Source organism: Nothobranchius furzeri, chromosome 14 (assembly GCF_043380555.1).
Source record: "Nothobranchius furzeri strain GRZ-AD chromosome 14, NfurGRZ-RIMD1, whole genome shotgun sequence".
NCBI classification, from domain to species: domain Eukaryota; kingdom Metazoa; phylum Chordata; class Actinopteri; order Cyprinodontiformes; family Nothobranchiidae; genus Nothobranchius; species Nothobranchius furzeri.
Genome location: NC_091754.1, coordinates 20,197,732 through 20,215,460, shown reverse-complemented (window position 1 = coordinate 20,215,460; position 17,729 = coordinate 20,197,732). Strand labels below are relative to the sequence as shown.

At 44.9% G+C, this 17,729-nt stretch overlaps 1 protein-coding gene across 5 annotated transcripts in view; it reads left to right on the top strand.

The window, feature by feature from the left end:
- The window catches only part of lrp2a (low density lipoprotein receptor-related protein 2a), a 65,243-nt gene that overhangs the window by 31,784 nt on the left and 15,730 nt on the right, over nucleotides 1-17,729 (top strand). For 3 of the 5 annotated variants that reach the window (XR_011516190.1, XM_015966531.3, XM_070543965.1), the window contains exons 18-47: nucleotides 1,656-1,781; nucleotides 1,957-2,087; nucleotides 2,227-2,364; nucleotides 2,460-2,741; nucleotides 2,827-3,066; nucleotides 3,476-3,595; nucleotides 3,906-4,022; nucleotides 4,118-4,498; nucleotides 7,808-7,822; nucleotides 7,993-8,241; nucleotides 8,821-9,032; nucleotides 9,111-9,295; nucleotides 9,373-9,601; nucleotides 9,697-9,874; nucleotides 9,956-10,084; nucleotides 10,895-11,061; nucleotides 11,211-11,354; nucleotides 11,692-11,801; nucleotides 12,109-12,286; nucleotides 12,391-12,604; nucleotides 12,712-12,951; nucleotides 13,055-13,243; nucleotides 13,450-14,382; nucleotides 14,460-14,625; nucleotides 14,703-14,861; nucleotides 14,967-15,256; nucleotides 15,335-15,535; nucleotides 15,953-16,195; nucleotides 16,267-16,392; nucleotides 17,253-17,372. Coding sequence is in view for 4 of the 5 variants with exons in the window: in XM_015966531.3 (XP_015822017.2) it covers nucleotides 1,656-1,781; nucleotides 1,957-2,087; nucleotides 2,227-2,364; nucleotides 2,460-2,741; nucleotides 2,827-3,066; nucleotides 3,476-3,595; nucleotides 3,906-4,022; nucleotides 4,118-4,498; nucleotides 7,808-7,822; nucleotides 7,993-8,241; nucleotides 8,821-9,032; nucleotides 9,111-9,295; nucleotides 9,373-9,601; nucleotides 9,697-9,874; nucleotides 9,956-10,084; nucleotides 10,895-11,061; nucleotides 11,211-11,354; nucleotides 11,692-11,801; nucleotides 12,109-12,286; nucleotides 12,391-12,604; nucleotides 12,712-12,951; nucleotides 13,055-13,243; nucleotides 13,450-14,382; nucleotides 14,460-14,625; nucleotides 14,703-14,861; nucleotides 14,967-15,256; nucleotides 15,335-15,535; nucleotides 15,953-16,195; nucleotides 16,267-16,392; nucleotides 17,253-17,372 (6,212 nt within the window). In the remaining variant the exon portion in view is untranslated. Of the gene's footprint in view, nucleotides 1-1,655; nucleotides 1,782-1,956; nucleotides 2,088-2,226; nucleotides 2,365-2,459; nucleotides 2,742-2,826; nucleotides 3,067-3,475; nucleotides 3,596-3,905; nucleotides 4,023-4,117; nucleotides 4,499-7,807; nucleotides 7,823-7,992; nucleotides 8,242-8,820; nucleotides 9,033-9,110; nucleotides 9,296-9,372; nucleotides 9,602-9,696; nucleotides 9,875-9,955; nucleotides 10,085-10,894; nucleotides 11,062-11,210; nucleotides 11,355-11,691; nucleotides 11,802-12,108; nucleotides 12,287-12,390; nucleotides 12,605-12,711; nucleotides 12,952-13,054; nucleotides 13,244-13,449; nucleotides 14,383-14,459; nucleotides 14,626-14,702; nucleotides 14,862-14,966; nucleotides 15,257-15,334; nucleotides 15,536-15,693; nucleotides 15,721-15,820; nucleotides 15,857-15,952; nucleotides 16,196-16,266; nucleotides 16,393-17,252; nucleotides 17,373-17,729 lie in introns of all 5 variants that reach the window. The other 2 variants (XM_070543966.1, XM_054746951.2) reach the window with 2 other exon arrangements.

Genomic DNA, 17,729 nt, shown 5'->3' with positions numbered 1-17,729 from the left:
GTTTCTCAGTGCCAAGGAACCTCACCTTGATGTCTTGGTATCGCCCCGGTTGCCTATGGAGATAGGTCATCAGGAACCGCCAAGGCGTGTTCCAACGTTCATGTTCTATGGAGGCTGTTCTCCGTTTGTTAGCCATTTAGCTAGCTGAGCAAGGATACACGGGAGGTGTCTTGTAGCCTAGCTTTGATCAAAAATTTCCCAGAATGCTGCGCAGTATTTTCAAAAAGATGGCTCAGAAGCCGGCAGCTACTTCGGGGACAAATTTCAAGTTTAAATAGTCAACTAATTGTAGCTATCAGGGTGATATCTGAAATATTTGTTTTATATCCAAAGTAGTTAGCTATGGTTGGTTAGTTGCTTAGTAGTAGCAGCTTCGGTGGCTAGCAGGTAGTAACTCGTTTATATAATTATTTTAACAAATATATACACAGTTTTAAAAGTAAAAGGCTTGTTATATATTTATAATGAAACTAATATGTATAAAATATATCGTTACCTCAAGTTTCACATGACGTTATGTGGCCGTCGCAGAAGCTGCGGTCACGTGATGCAAGTCTGTTTCATTTGATCATTTTCTTTGACTAAGGGAGGACAGTGTCCTCGTAAGCAAGGCACCTGGCCTCGCAAGACATTGCCTTGTGAGGCCAGGCGCCTTGACATTGAGAAACACCCTCTGATTGGTTCTTTTCTCGTCTAGTCCCGGCTATCGCAACTGCTGATTGGTTCTTATTTTCTGCTCACTTTTTTTTTCTATTTTCTGATTGGATTTTTGTTACTGTCAATTTTTGTTGCTTTTATTTATCTCCAGAAAAACATTTGTGAAACAGCGAGGCTGCGAAAAGTGAACCATGTTATAGCCAGGGACTACTGTAATACTTGTTCTTTTTTAGATGGAATCTTCAGGCTGAGTTGCACATGAGTGTAGAACTTTCAAATATTCTTCTTCCTCTTTTTCCGGCATTAGCTGCCAAAAGAGAATAGACGGGAAAATGCTTGTTAAGGAAAAGCCTCACAGATCTATGTCACAATGTAATATTAACATGGACTCATCCATCTTGGCTTGGGACTGCTGAAGGCTGTTGTTTTCAGTGCTGTAAGGAGAGAGCAGAGCACATATCGGTAGTTGAAGCTAATTGTTAGCATTAGCAACTCCACAACATGGCAGGACAAAACATCATTGTTGCAAGTTTTACCCAAAAGAAAATATTGAATGGAGCCGGTGGAAGAGTCGTGTTGCTATCAGCCAATCAGATGCAAAATGCTTGCTTACTTGCATGCTTATCACGAATATTGATGAGTAAGACTAAATCCTGCCGTCCGCTGCCTCATGCTCCTCCAACTAAATTCTCCTTCCTGAAAACAGAAGTTAAAGAGCTTTTTTTTTTCTACCACAGAAAAATTATTTAGAGCAAGCTGTTATTTCCTATAGTCTCAAAGTTATAAGTCTCTTTGTCCGGCAGCTGAGATTAGCTGAGTATGAAGGCCAGTATTGTGGTTTGCATTTAGAACTTTGCTTCAACGGAAATGCTCCACATTGCAGGTGCATCCAAAGTAAACTCTATTCTATAAAAAAACACAGGAGGAGGCTTGATAGCGCTTAGGAATGTGTTTGAATGAAATCTAACTTTGGGTCCTCTTGCATTTTACTTCCTCAGGTATATTTTTTGGACTGACTGGTACCGCCCTGCGAAGATTATGAGGGCTTGGGGTGACGGGTCACATGCTGTGTCTATTGTAAACACTACTCTTGGCTGGCCAAATGGCTTAGCCATTGACTGGAGGTGGGCCAACTATCTCACACTGAACAGTCCCACAGTCTACTTTTACGTTTTCTGCCATTTTCATAGGATTTACTCAGTTTTACCCCTAAATTTTTATAACAATAATCTTTTGTTTGACCTGTCTTGTTGCTGTATTTAGTGTAACTCTTGTTTCACTGCTTTCTCTTTTACTCAGCTCAATGCGTCTCTACTGGGTGGATGCTTTCTTTGACAAAATCGAGCACAGTAATTTTCATGGTCAGAACAGACTTTCTTTAAATCGCATCGCTCAGATTTCCCATCCATTTGGCCTCACCATTTTTGAAGGTATTGTAACCTGAAGATAAATTACGTTTAAGTAGTATTAACTACAGTTTATTGCTTGAATTATAAGTTTGCCAGAAGAGTTATTGCTGTTTCGAGAAAGTGATGGAAGATAAAAATGTATTACTTCTCTGACATGAAGGCTATGCATATTTCACTGACTGGCGTCTCGGTGGCATTGTGCGTGTGCGCAAGACTGATGGTGGGGAGATGGTCATTATCCGAAGAGGAATCAGCCACATCATGCACGTCAAGTCTTTCAACTCCAACTCTCAGATTGGTTAGTGGCTCCTGACTTTACCCCTCCTGCGCATAGGTGCTGCTCACTCTCCACAGCCGTGTTTTTGGTAATTACCCTCTCACTCTCCTACTCAGGTTCCAACCTCTGCAACAGGCCAACAAATCCTAACGGCGACTGCAGCCACTTCTGCTTCCCAGCCCCGGACTCACAGCGAGTGTGTGGGTGCCCGTACGGCATGAAGCTGTCGCCAAACCAGCAGACATGCGTTGAGGACCCGTCCAACGAGCCCCCCACGCTGCAGTGTGGCGCCAACTCCTTCTCCTGTGGCAATGGCAAATGCGTCCCAAACAGCTACAGATGCGATGGTGTTGACGACTGCCATGACAACACTGATGAAGTCAATTGTGGAATTAACAGTAATCTGTTTCAAGGTCTATTTGATTTTCCTTGTTGTGAGTGTTAGTAGTTAGTATTTAATTGGATCATTGTTTTGTTTCCTAGACTCTACTTGTTCCCCCTCTGCCTTCACCTGTACCAATCGGCGCTGCGTGCCAGCAGGATGGCGCTGTGATGGGCATAACGACTGTTTTGATAACAGCGATGAGATCAACTGCCCCACACAGGTGCCGGGAACGTGCCCTGCCAATCAGTTCACCTGCGCCAACCACAGATGCATCCCACACACATGGCGTTGTGATACAGATAATGACTGCGGGGATGGGTCAGATGAAGCTGACTGCTGTAAGTTTCCTTATAGTCCTTAACACCTAAGAAGATCTGTTTTGTTGATATGAGAACATGAGGAAAATTGGTCTACATTTGCAGATTATAAGGAAAATATTAGATTGATAGATTAAATACATGTATAATAGTTACAATAATGCAGCTCAAGACCAAGAAAGAACGTACAAAGACTCCAACGGGGTTCAAATGAAGGCAGCTGGACTTCTTTGGTTTTTTGTAGACGTTTTGCTTCTCATTCGAGGAGCTGTGTTAATTCTTACTGGAACACGGGAGGGCCAAGCCTATAAACTGTAGCTCTCTGTTGTTGCTCACTGAGCAGAAATTACCTATGAGAATACCCTTCCTCTCTACCCTCTAACATTCTAAGACAAAGTTCATAGTCATGTTTGACCATTTGTGTTGACAGATCTGGGAGGTACATGCCATCCAGGACAGTTTCAGTGTCCGGACCACCGCTGCATTGACCCAAACTATGTTTGTGACGGGGACAGAGACTGTGTGGATGGAGCAGATGAACAGGGATGCAGTAAGTGACTTTGTGCATAACACATTTTGTCTTTCCATTCTCAGCATAAATGTTTTGGAGCAAGCTGGATTTTGACTAAATGGATCAAAATCCATCAAATGATAACTAATCATAATGAAACCAGAAACATGTTTTAACCAGTCCTGGAAAAGTTTATAAAGATCTATTGGGTCCTCTGTTTAACTCAACCAGCATGTTGCTAAGCCTCCTAGTGATTGCTCTCATTAGCTGTGTCATTCAACATCTGAGTTTAAAACAACCGCAAGAAATGTTTCATATTAGCGTTAACCTACTTTTCTGGACTTTTTAGTTTACAACTGCACTGTGAGTGAGTTCAAATGCACCCGTGGTCACCAGTGTGTTAACTCCTTCTACCGCTGTGACGGGGTCTTTGACTGTAGTGATCGCTCTGATGAGAGGAACTGTCGTGAGTATAATATCCATAGAAACAAGTTATTCTAGTGATTTCACAGTTTTGTAAAATTCACAATATTGATGTGTTTTAACTAAAATACTCCACAGCGACCAGACCCCCAGGGATGTGCCACCATGAGAGGGAATTTCAGTGCCAGTCAGATGGGAGCTGCATCCCTTCCACATGGGAGTGTGACGGTCATCCAGACTGCCAGGATGGCAGCGATGAGCACCACGTCTGCCCGCCTCGCACGTGCCCTTCCACGCTCTTCCGCTGTGATAACGGAAACTGTGTTTTACGCAGCTGGCTTTGTGATGGAGACAATGACTGCAGGGACATGAGCGACGAGAGAGATTGTCCCATACCGCCTTTTCGGTGTCCGAGTTGGCAGTGGCAATGCCCAGGTCAAAGCATTTGCATCAATCTCACCACAGTGTGTGACAACACACCTGACTGCCCCAACGGTGCAGATGAGTCTCCTCTCTGCAGTAAGTTGCATCCTCTCATCTTAACATTATGCACTAAAACCAACTATGGCACTTGTTTGATTGACTTAAAAAAATAAATTCCTCTAAGTATTTTGTGTTTAATGCATGTTTTATTAGTGATTACGGTATATGTAAATCAATAAAAAAATTAAACAAATTTTCACTCAATTGTAAAAGTTACTCTAAGCACCTGATCAATAGATTTGATAAACTTAACTTATTTGAGTTAACAAAATCAGTTTATTAGGTGAATGAGCCAAAACATTACTGAAAATGTGCTGACAGAACATAAAATTCCTAATCTTCATCATTAAAATACAGCATCTAATTATGTGGAATTGATCTGATTATAGAATGTTTTTGTTTTCAGTAAAATTCATGAATTTGATTACAAATTATATGATTATTTGAAAAGTCATCGTCGTCTTCCTCCGCTTATGCGGGTCCGGGTCGCGGGGGCAGCATCCCAACTAGGGAGCTCCAGACTGTCCTCTCCCCGGCCTTCTCCAGCAGCTCCTCCGGCAGGACCCCAAGGCGTTCCTGGACCAAATTGGAGATGTAACCTCTCCAACGTGTCCTGGGCCGACCCGGGGGCCTCCTGCCGGCAGGACATGCCCGAAACACCTCCCCGGGGAGGCATCCAGGAGGCATCCTGACCAGATCCCCAAACCACCTCATCTGACTCCTTTCGATCCGGAGGAGCAGCGGTTCTACTCCGAGTCCCTCCCGAATATCCGAGCTCCTCACCCTATCTCTAAGGCTGAGCCCGGCCACCATATGGAGGAAACTCATTCCGGCCGCTTGTATCCGCGGTCTCGTTCTTTCGGTCATTACCCAAAGCTCATGACCATAGGTGAGGATTGGGACGTAGATCGACCGGTAAATCGAGAGCCTGGCTTTCTGGCTCAGCTCCCTCTTCACCACGACAGATCGGCTCAGCGTCCGCATCACTGCAGACGCTGAACCAATCCACCTGTCGATCTCCCGATCCTTCCTACCCTCACTCGTGAACAAGACCCCGAGATACTTAAACTCCTCCACTTGAGGTAGGACCTCTCCCCCGACCCGCAGTTGGCAAGCCACCCTTTTCTGGTCGAGAACCATGGTCTCAGATTTGGAGGTGCTGATCCTCATCCCAGCCGCTTCACACTTGGCCGCGAAACTTCCCAGCAAGAGCTGAAGGTCAGAGCTGGATGAAGCTAGGAGGACCACATCATCCGCAAAAAGCAGAGACGAGATTTTCCTGCCACCAAACTCGACACACTCCACACCACGGCTGCGCCTAGAAATTCTGTCCATAAAGGTAATGAACAGAACCGGTGACAAAGGGCAGCCCTGGCGGAGTCCAACCCTCACCGGGAACAGGTCCGATTTACTACCGGCTATGCGGACCAAACTCACGCTCCTCTGGTAAAGAGACTGAATGGCCCTTAACAGAAAGCCACCCACCCCATACTCCTGGAGCGTCCCCCACAGGGTGCCCCTGGGGACACGGTCATACGCCTTCTCCAAATCCACAAAACACATGTGGATTGGTTGGACAAACTCCCATGCCCCCTCCATCACCCTTGCAAGGGTATAGAGCTGGTCCACAGTTCCACGGCCAGGACGAAAACCACATTGCTCCTCCTCAATCTGAGATTCAACTTTCGATCGGACCCTCCTCTCCAGTACCTTGGAGTAGACCTTTCCAGGGAGGCTGAGGAGTGTGATCCCCCTATGGTTGGAACACACCCTCAGGTCACCCTTCTTAAAGATGGGGACCACCACCCCGGTCTGCCACTCCACAGGAACTGCCCCCGATGACCACGCAATGTTGAAGAGACGGTCAAAGCTCTGCCGGAGGTGGGAGTTGAAGACCGTCTTAACAGGTTCTTCTGCCAGGTGTTCCCAGCAGACCCTCACTATGTGTTTGGGTCTGCCAGGTCTACGCGGCATCTTCCCCTGCCATCTGATCCAACTCACCACCAGGTGGTGATCAGTTGACAGCTCTGCTCCTCTCTTCACTCGGGTGTCCAAAACATACGGCCGCAGGTCAGATGATACGACTACAAAGTCTATCATCGACCTGCGACCTAGGCTGCCCTGGTACCAAGTGTAGCAATGTACCTTATGTTTGAACATGGTGTTCGTTATGGCCAAACTGCGGCTTGCACAGAAGTCCAATAACGAAACACCACTCGAGTTCAGATCAGGCGGGCCGTTCCTGCCAAGCACACCCCTCCAAGTCATGCTGTCATTGCCCACGTGAGCATTGAAGTCCCCCAGCAGGACAATGGAGTACCCTGATGAGCATTATCTAGCACTCGTCCCAGGGACTCCAAAAAGGGTGGGTACTCTGAACTGATATTTGGCCCATAAGCACAAACAACAGTCAGGACCCGTTCCCCGACCCGAAGGCGGAGGGAAGCTACCCTCTCATCCCCCGGGGTAAACCCCAACACACAGGCAGAGAGTCTTGGGGCTAACAAAAAGCCAACCCCAGCCCTCCACCTCTCACCCGGAGCAACTCCAGCAAAGGAGAGTGTCCAACCCCTCGCAAGGACTTGGGTTCCAGAGCCAGTGCTATGTGTCGAAGTGAGTCCGACTATATCTAGCCGGTACCGCTCAACCTCTGCCACAAGCTCCTGCTCCTTCCCAGCCAGCGAGGTGACGTTCCATGTCCCAAAAACCAGTTTTCTTGTCCGGGGATTGGACCGCCAAGGCTCCCGCCTTGGTCTGCCACCCGATCCACATTGCACCGGACCCTTCATGTTCCTCCTGCGGGTGGTGGGTCCACAGTTGGATGAGCCCATGTATCCGGTTCGGGCTGGGCCCGGCCAGGCCCCATGGGCGAAAGCCCTGCCACCAGGTGCTCACTCACGGGCCCCAACCCCAGGCCTGGCTCCAGGGTGGGACCCCGGTAACCCTCCGGGCCGGGTACTCCGACTCTTTGAATTTACATCCATGAAAGATCCTGTGAACCGTTCTTTGCCTCACCCTTCACCTAAGACCAATTTGTCATGGGAGACCCTACCAGGGGCACAAAGTGCCCCCGACAACATAGCTCCTAGGATCATTAGGGCACTCAAACTCCTCCACCACGATCAGGTGACGGTTCAAGGAGGAGGATTATTTGAAAAGATTGCATTGAATTACCCTTGTTGAAATATATTAAAAGTAGTCACTCAGTTTCACAGAAATTATGTGCTGAACATCACCTACTTGACTTGTGCTCAAATCAAGCATGTGTGTGTGATCAGTCCTGTTATTAACCTGAAAATGATCTGTGATTCCCCCCTCCCCTCTTGCCTTTCTCACAACTTTCAGACGAGCCTTTGCCAGGTAGGAACAAACTCTAAATCATTGTTAGAAATGCTGCAAGTAGTTTTGATTCATTTTTCAGAAGATGCAATGTCTTTGTTTTAAGGACAGTAAATAGAAGTAGTCTCAACGTTTTGAAGCATTTCAGATTTTAGATCTAAACTGTCATCTTTTCCTCCTTTTCAACCCAGATCAGGAGAGCTGCTCTGATAACAATGCCGGCTGCACACATGGTTGCATTCAAGGACCTTTTGGGGCCCAGTGCACATGCCCTGTGGGTTATCAGCTCAGCAATGACTCTAAAACCTGTGAGGACATAGATGAGTGTATTCCCCTAGGACTTTGCAGTCAGCACTGCTTTAATGAGAGAGGGTCTTTCCGCTGCCACTGCCAGGACGGCTACACTCTTGAAGCAGACCAGCGTTCCTGCAAGGCATCAGGTGGGAGGAGATACGTCTCAGGTCCTCTGTGACTGGAATGTACACAGCCTATGATTTTATAATGAAGTCAGATGTTTTCATTATTGGCCCTGCAGTGGTTTGAGCTTCAACATATTTTGCCTTTGAAACACATATCTCTGTCGCTTCCACTCCGCCCAGCTATTGGGAAGGAGCCACAATAAAGGGGGTTCTTGGCCCCCAGACGGCCAGACAGTCCTTCTTCTCTTGTGTCTTTCTTTGCTGCTCAGATTTCTAAAGATAAGACAAATAACATAAATGTCAGTCACTGGCCATCAGCGCTGTAATTAGAACATAATCACAAACAAAGGGCTGTTTATGGGGAAGCGTGCCTGACATGAGCTTCTCTTCCCCCACAGATAACCGGCTGAAAGCCTTTGCAATACAATAGGACTTTATTTGAACTAAAGTGCATTCCCAAAGGACTGCTACATGATAGGGTTTATTTAACAGTCTAGTTGTACGGCTGTGGTCCACACACAAAAACTGATAAGTGCCCTTATTAGCATGAAAATGGTGATTGAGAACATAACGGAGGTTTAATTTCTGTTTTTCTTCTAGATTCACGGCAGGCATTCCTGCTTGTAGCAAGTCGAAATCAGATCGTTCAGGATGACATAACAGCTCAACCCAATGTCATTCGGTCGCTGGTTCGAGACGGACGCAACATTGTGGCCCTTGACTTTGACTCTGCCTCTGACCGCGTGTACTGGTCAGATACAAGCCAAGACAGAATCTGGAGCTGTCACAAAAATGGCAGCGATAGAACTGTGGTAAGGCATAGCCAAGCTAAAATGTTATTTCTTAGCTTCACGTTTATGTTGAAGTAACAATATGTGTGCTGTGGATAGATATTTGACAGTGGAGTGACTGTAACAGAGAGCCTTGCAGTAGACTGGGTGGGCAGGAACTTGTACTGGACCGACTACGTCCTGGAAACAATTGAAGTCTCCAAACTGGATGGCACCCATCGGACTGTGTTAGTCAGTGAAAATGTCACCAACCCTCGAGGTCTTGTGCTGGACCCTAGAGATAGGTCAGGAAGTCATTTAATGTGATGTATTTTCCACTCACTGTGGGCTGGTTAAATGAAACAAAACATCTGTTTTTCAGTGCTCACCTGATGTTTTGGACCGACTGGGGTAGAAACCCTCGAATTGAGAAGGCAAGCATGGATGGGAAACTGAGAACAGTAATTATAAGCAGCAAACTGTACTGGCCCAATGGCCTCACCATTGACTATCCCAACAATTTGCTGTACTTTGCTGACGCTTACTTGGATTTCATTGACTACTGCGATTACAATGGCAACAACAGGAAACAAGTTCTGGCCAGTGACTTGGTGAGTGAAGAGATTAATCTCTACACATGTTCAATATTTTTTTGAATAGCATGTATAAGACATGCCTGTTTTCTTTTGCTACTTTCTATGAAAAGGTACTGCAACACCCCCACGCAATTACCATTTTTGAGGATTTTGTCTATTGGACCGACAGATACATCAACCGAGTGATGCGAGCTCATAAGTGGCACGGGGAGAACCAGACAGTGATGCTGTTCAACCTCCCTCAACCCATGGGTCTAGTGGCAGCACACCCAGCCAGGCAGCCAGCAGGTACACTATATACTAAACATGATCCAGTCTGGATGTTGTTGTGATGATTGCTCACCTACTCTTTTATTTGACAATTAATAGGCCAGAATCACTGTTTGAGAAGCCCTTGCACTCATATCTGCCTTCTTTCTGCCGTGGGACCAAGATATTATTCATGTGCCTGCCCCTCAGGCTGGACTTTGGCAGATGACCAGTTCACCTGCACCAGAGGTATACATGCTGCCAAAAGGAGGGAAACTTTCATCGCTTAGAATGATAAAAAAAAAAGGAAGTCAGTTCCGAAGAAGCCGATGTAGTCATCAATTATTCATCTCAGCAGAGATTATTGTCATGAAAGAGCGAAACTCTTTCTGCGGAAATGACAGTTTTGCATACTTTCTGGTCAGACAGGTATCTTCATGTTGGTTTAAGGGGAAATCTTTGAAAACAGGATATTTGCGTTATCAATTGATCCGGGCACTTGTCAACAGCCTTCCATTTAAATTCTCTTGTAAACTGCTGCTCCAGTCATAAATATTGAGTCATATAAGCGTGTCTTTCACTCTTGAGAAGACAAGAGACCTTTAATTCAACGTCTGAGGACTCTGCCGTAGGTCAGCAGCTTAACTCATCTCAGGTTTCAGCCCCTTCAAACCAAGCAGAATGCAATCCAGCCCAGAAGCCAATGATTATCCAAGAATGAAAATGCCCTACAACCATTCATTTACTCTAATCTCTGATGACAGAGCAAATCAGAATGTGGAACCAGCTTTCACCAGTCAATCCTCTTTATAGAAAAATACCTTTTAGCTTGAGACGCCTAATTTACCACAAATATCTTACACAGAAAGCATCAGTTGCATTAATTACCATATTCTACGTCCCTGAAGCAAATTTTCTGGTTCTGTTTTAGGATTTTATTTATATTTTTTCAATTGTCTTATTTAATTTAACTATAAGAACAGGTTACAGTACTTTTTTTTTAATTCCTGTAGAATGAAGATGTTGGCTTTTCTTTTTCATTGTTTGTTTTTCTTTTAGTTGATGATCCCTTCTTGGTGGTTGTGAGAGACAGTATCATCTATGGCATTCCATTGAACCCAGAGGACAAGAGCAATGATGCCATGGTTCCTGTTGCTGGTCTTCATAATGGCTATGATGTTGACTTTGATGACAGTGAACAGATCATCTACTGGGTGGAACACCCAGTAAGTTTTTCTATAAATACCATGGAAAAGGAAAAACTCAGTTATGATGCAGAGAAGCAGATGAGGGTTGATACAAAACATGTTGAATTCACTGAAAGCATCGGTGTTAGGTACTTGGTGTGATTAATACGTGTGGAATTTTCCACCAGGGTGAAATCCATAGAGTCAAGTCAGATGGTACTAACAGGACTGAGTTTGCCCCTGCCGCCATCCTTGGCTCCCCTGTTGGTCTGGCCTTGGACTGGATAACAGAGAACTTGTACTACACCAATCCAGCTACACAGTCTATTGAGGTGAGATGAATGGCAAAAAATATGGTAAACAAGACAGTGTCACACCAAACATACATACCTAGTTACCAACCAACCAACTAAACAACTAACCAACTGACCAACCGACTGACTAACCAACCAACTGACCGACCAACTAACCAACCAACCTACCAACCAAACAACTGACCAACCAACCAACCAACCAACCGACCAACCAACCAACCAGTGAAATCAACTTCTAACCAATCAATTGACCAATAAAACCAAACTAGTCAACCAATTTCACACTTACCCTCCTATTTGCTTCCTTTCGTACTCGCTTACTCACATATTTTTTGACTTGCTTACATTCATCCAGGTCTTAAGACTGAGAGGGGAGGTGCAGTACCGGAAAACTCTGATCACTAATAACGGTTCTCCAACCGGAGCTGGCAGTCCTGTTGGAATTGCAGTGGATCCAGCACGTGGGTAAGCCCTATTTAGAGTAACACCGTCCTGGCTCGAGCACTTAAATCCACAGCTACTGAACTCTGTCAGGCTCAACACAACCATCTGTCCTGCCTCTAGAGATCACAAAAGGGGGTGCTGAATAACAAACCACAATCTAAAACCACAGCATACAGTTGAGGAACAAAGAAACACATCACTGAATCATTCTCAATAAATGTCAAACCAATTTGCAAAGAATGAATTGGATAAAGAATCTAACTACAGTATGTTTGACCGGATTGCTTTGAAGAAAAAAATACTGAACAGAACTGTTTATTTTCACTAGTAAACTGTACTGGACAGACCAGGGGACTGAGAGTGGTATTCCTGCTAAGATGGCCTCAGCAGACATGGATGGCATGAACCCAGTCAACCTGTTCACCAATAATCTGGATCATATTGAGTTTCTCACTGTGGACATCAAAGAGAACAAGCTTTACTGGGCTGTAACAAGCACGGGAAAAGTGAGTCTTTACCATCTTACTAATTAAAAAAACCTGTTCACCAGAATACGTCATACCCTAATTCTGATGTAAGTGATTGATCTTTTGTGCAATAACTGCCACAGATTGAGCGTGGAGATCCAGATGGAAGTAATCGTATCACCATAGTGACAGGCCTGTCTCACCCCTGGGGTGTGGCTGTTTATCAGAACTACCTGTACTTCACTGACCGTGACTTTGAGGTCATAGAACGAGTGGACAAGTCAACTGGAGCCAACAGGGTTGTGTTGCGAGACAATGTGTCTGGACTAAGGGTCCTAAAAGTTCACTTTCGAGAAAGTGAGTAACAGTCATTAAACATTTGCTAATTTTCACAGTTTTGATGCATTGTTGAATTCTTGTTGTTTTGTGTTTTGTATCTGTGACACTGTGATTTCTCTACACAGCCTCTGTGGGTACGTCTAACGGCTGTGCTGACAATGTGGGAATGTGTGATCAGCTCTGTCTGCCTCGACCACAGGGCCTTTTTACCTGTGCATGTGCAACAGGTTTTAAACTTAACTCTGACAACAGGACCTGCTCTCCTTACCAGTCCTATGTTGTCATCTCCACGCTCTCTGCTATTAAAGGCTTTAGTCTGGAAGGATCGGATCACTCTGAGGCCATGGTCCCTGTGGCTGGGAGGGGTGAGTGACTCTCGTGAACTGGGATATGCACAAACGCTTGAAAAAATAGGCCACGGTAAGAAACATTAATCAACTTACAAAGAAACTAATTATCACCTTACAGGCCGTAACGCTCTCCACATCGATGTGCACATGGCTTCTGGCTTTATTTACTGGTGTGACTTCAGCAGCACTGTCGCAATACAAAATGGGGTCAGACGGATAAAGCCTGATGGTTCAGGACTACATAGCGTAGTTACATCTGGAATAGGACGCAACGGGATACGAGGCATTGCTGTGGACTGGGCTACAGGTAAGTAGAGTGGCATGTTAACGTATGGGCATGGACACACTTACTTCAATTTTCTGTTCTTGTGAATGGTTAGAATGGTTGTGCTTTAAGCCAAGCAGCTTTTTAGATGTTTTTAAAGCTTAGCTTCATGAGATAAGACTCAGTGAATTTGACAGTTTACTGTTTTACTTCACATCTAAATCTTTTTCATTTTTTTTTGTCCTCAGGTAATTTGTACTTTACCAACGCCTTCCTTACTGAGACCTACATTGAAGTTCTTCGCCTCAACACCACTTTTCGCCGGGTGTTGGTGAAGACTCAGGTGGATATGCCTCGCCACCTTGTTGTCGATCCCAAAAACAGATATCTATATTGGGCTGATTATGGTCAGAGCCCAAAAATTGAACGAGCACTCCTGGATGGAACCAATCGTACTATTTTGGTGTCTTCTGGAATCATCACCCCGCGAGGCCTTGCTTTAGACTGGCAGACTGGCTATGTGTACTGGGTGGATGATTCTCTGGATATGATTGCTCGAATCAACCCTAATGGAGGAGAGACAGAGATTGTGCGGTATGGCAGCCGCTACCCAACTCCTTATGGAATTACAGTTTTTGAGAATAGTATAATTTGGGTAGACCGAAATCTCAAGAAGGTTTTCCAAGCAAGCAAGGAGCCAGGCAACACCGAGCCTCCTGCTGTCATTAGAGACAACATCAACATGTTGAGAGACGTAACTATCTTTGACCGGCATTCTCAGCCCACCAGTGTCCAAGAGCTGAACCACAATCCCTGCGTGGAGGCCAATGGAGGCTGTGCCCACTTCTGCTTTGCCCTTCCAGGCTCTAGCTTGGGCGTGCAAAGTAAAAAGTGCAGCTGTGCTTTTGGGGATCTTGCAGCAGATAAAGAGAACTGTGAGATGTCAAAGGATGATTACCTCATTTATACCACTGAGAGCACAGTGCGGAGCCTGCGCCTTGATCCTGAAGACCATTCAGTGCCCTTCCCTGTTGTCAATGTGCCCCGTACTTCAGTTGCTCTGGATTATGATCTATTAGACAATAGGGTCTATTTTACTCAAAGCTCAGGAGCAGGAGTGAGTAAGATCAGCTACATCAGCCTGTCCTCTCCTGCTTCAGTTCCTATTGTTGTAGCCTCTGGTAAGTTTTGCTTTCCCGCTGTTGGAATTTATTTTGATAATTGTAATGATTACGTTGTGGTTTCTGAAAATTGACAGATCTTGGGGCTCCTGATGGCATTGCTTATGACTGGATAAACAAAAGAATCTACTACAGTGACTACGTAAACCAGAGCATCAGTTCTATGTCTGTGGATGGTGCTCAAAGAACTGTAGTCGCTCATGTTTCCAGACCTAGGGCCATCATGTTGGATCCCTGCAGGGGGTAAAAGCTGCATGGTATTTTTGATTTATATAATTAAATTGGGCACTTTAAAATAAAATGTTTTACCTGTCGCACAGATACATGTATTGGACCGACTGGGGGACCCATGCAAAAATTGAGCGATCCACTCTGGGTGGGAACTTCAGAACAGAGATTGTGAACAGCAGTCTGGTGTGGCCAAATGGTCTGACTCTGGACTATGAAGAGGAGAGGATTTACTGGGCAGATGCTAGCTTGTAAGATCACACAATTCCATTTGTTAACTACGACTTATTTGTATCTGTTGTGTTATCTTGTTACTCTTAAGTATTTGCCATTATTATAATTTTCTCTGCCATCAGACAGAAGATTGAGCGATCTTCTCTTACGGGGTCCAACCGTGAGGTGATTGTCAGCACAGCCATCTACCCGTTTGCTCTGACCATGTTTGGTCAGTTCATCTACTGGACCGACTGGAACACTCGCAGCATCTATCAAGCCAACAAGCATGATGGTTCTGACCAGAGAGTTATGATCCAGAACCTTCCATCCCGGCCGATGGACGTCCATGTTTTAGCCAGCAGGAAGCAGCAGCAGTGTGATAGTCCCTGCCAGCAGTTCAATGGTGGATGCAGCCACATCTGCACACCAGGTACCAGCCATAAGTAAAATAACACAAATCGCAATCTGGAAGCTTCATGAACTTATTTGGATGATTTGGTCCTGCTAGGGCCTAATGGAGCTGAGTGTCAGTGTCCATCAGAGGGCCGTTGGTACTTGGCTGACAATAAGTACTGCATCCCGGATAACGGGACTCGCTGCCAACCTGGCCAGTTCACCTGTATGAATGGCCGCTGTATTCGAGCCCAATGGAAATGTGACAATGACAACGACTGTGGAGATGGCAGTGACGAGTTGGAAAGAGTTTGCGGTAGGCAGCTCTTCACAGAGCTTAAATGGCATGAGGGATTTTCACTCAAACCTTTTCTTCTCTTTCCACATGTCTTAATCAAAAATGATCAGTTGTGTATTTTTATACCCTCACCACTAACATGCATTTTGTTTTGCTTGAACAAATCGACTTTATAGGATCTAAACCAATCGTCAGCAATGCTGGTGTGTATTCCTGCTCAGCGTTTGAATTTCCACTAACCCCCCCCTCCAAAGTAACTAATCCAAAGCTAACATGAATCAATGCCCTTGTCTTTGCATGCAGTCCCACAGCTGCTGTCATCTTTTATTGCCTTGTCAGGTAAAATGAACCTATGCTGGATGTTTGCAGCCTTGCCTCTAAAGGCCCACATTCTATTGGTCAGATTTTTTATTTGTGCTATTTGTTGATTCGCAGCTTTCCACACGTGTGAGCCCACTGTGTTCACTTGTGGCAATGGGCGATGTGTTCCCTACCACTACCGCTGTGACCATTATGATGACTGTGGAGACAACAGTGATGAAGTGGGCTGCCTGTTCAGACCCTGTGACCCCAGTACAGAGTTCACCTGCAACAATGGGCGATGCATCGCAAAGGACTATGTCTGCAATGGCATCAACAACTGCTACGACAACAGGACCTCTGATGAGCAGAACTGTCGTGAGTATGGTCCCAAAAATGAAAGATAAATCAGTGTTAAATGTAAAAATTTAAATTTGTGGTTTTTCCAGCGGAGAGAACTTGCCAACCAGAGCAGACAAAGTGTCAATCCACAAACATCTGCATCCCACGCTCATACCTGTGTGATGGAGACAACGATTGTGGGGATATGAGCGATGAGAGTCCAACACACTGTGGTGAGTTTAAAACTCTCACTTGTTCTCTTTCATCATCTTCTATGTAGCTGTAGTCTAAATAGAAATTTTAAGCGCACGCAATCCTGTTGCAAAAAAGGACAGTTTAGCATGTCCTCTACTTTATCAAAAAATAAACTGAGCAACTCATTCGAACAATATTTTCATTAAAAGATTCATATTTTTGAGATACACTAAATTTACAAGAATTTACAAATTATTGCCAATTCATGTTTAAATTTATATTATAACTTGAACTTTCATTTCTGTTGAAGTACCACACAATGTTTCTTGAAGAAATAAAAGGTTTCCTAACAATATTCAGTACAAAATATATTTAGTTGTCTCTATATTATAGCTACTAGTATGCAGGTGAAACTCCTCAAACTGGATTATTGTCCAGAAGTTCATATAGGAGAGAGACTCATTACATTTAAAGCAGATATTTCAAGTGTTCATTTGCTATAGTTGTGATGATTATTGCTTACAGTTTATGAACGTCTGAAATTCAAAATCTCAGACAATTAGAAAATTGAGAAAGGGTTCTAGCCTGAGCCTTTAAATGGTCTCTCAGTCTAATCTAAATTACCGACATGAATACATTTTGCACCATATTCTCACTTTTCAAGTTTCAGCAGCAGGTGTCTTTATTAACTACTATATACACTTTTGAATTAGCATTAAACCCAATTAATGTTTTTCATTTTAGGAATATTTTGGAGATATTTGCTTTGTCATGCCTTCTCAAACTGTCATATTTTCTAAATTTAACTTTATGTTATTCTTGTTAAACAAATCTAAGAATCATAAAGTTAAATGTATTAAATCCCCTCCGTGACTTCAATGTTGTCCGTGTCTTCCAGCTGCATCCACTTGTTCTCAGAGTGAGTTTCGCTGCTCCAGCGGCCGCTGCATCCCCGCCCATTGGTACTGTGATGGAGGCGCCGACTGCTCCGACGGCTCTGATGAACCCCTCTCCTGCAGTGAGTGTCGCCCAACTCTCTCACACCCAGAATGAGCTCTTCAGCTTTGTGCGGCTCCCCCCCACCCTTTCATCAGCTGCTTGGCTATTGTGTGTCGGTGTCTGTCAGGCAGTCTGCATCTGTGTTGTGTGTGAGGCTCCTGTGAGTGATGTAGCAGAGCGTGTGAGTCAGTGGTGTATTTCTTTGTTGATGATGTGGTCAGCCAGGCCTCCTATTGTAGGCTGCATTCCTCTGTGGTGACGCCCCTCAATGTCCTCAGACAAACAGCACCTCCCCCTCTCTTTATCCTCCAGGGGTTACAGAGCCTAACGTTGGCTTTTGTTTAGATAGCTCACCATGCATGGGAATGTGGAGTTG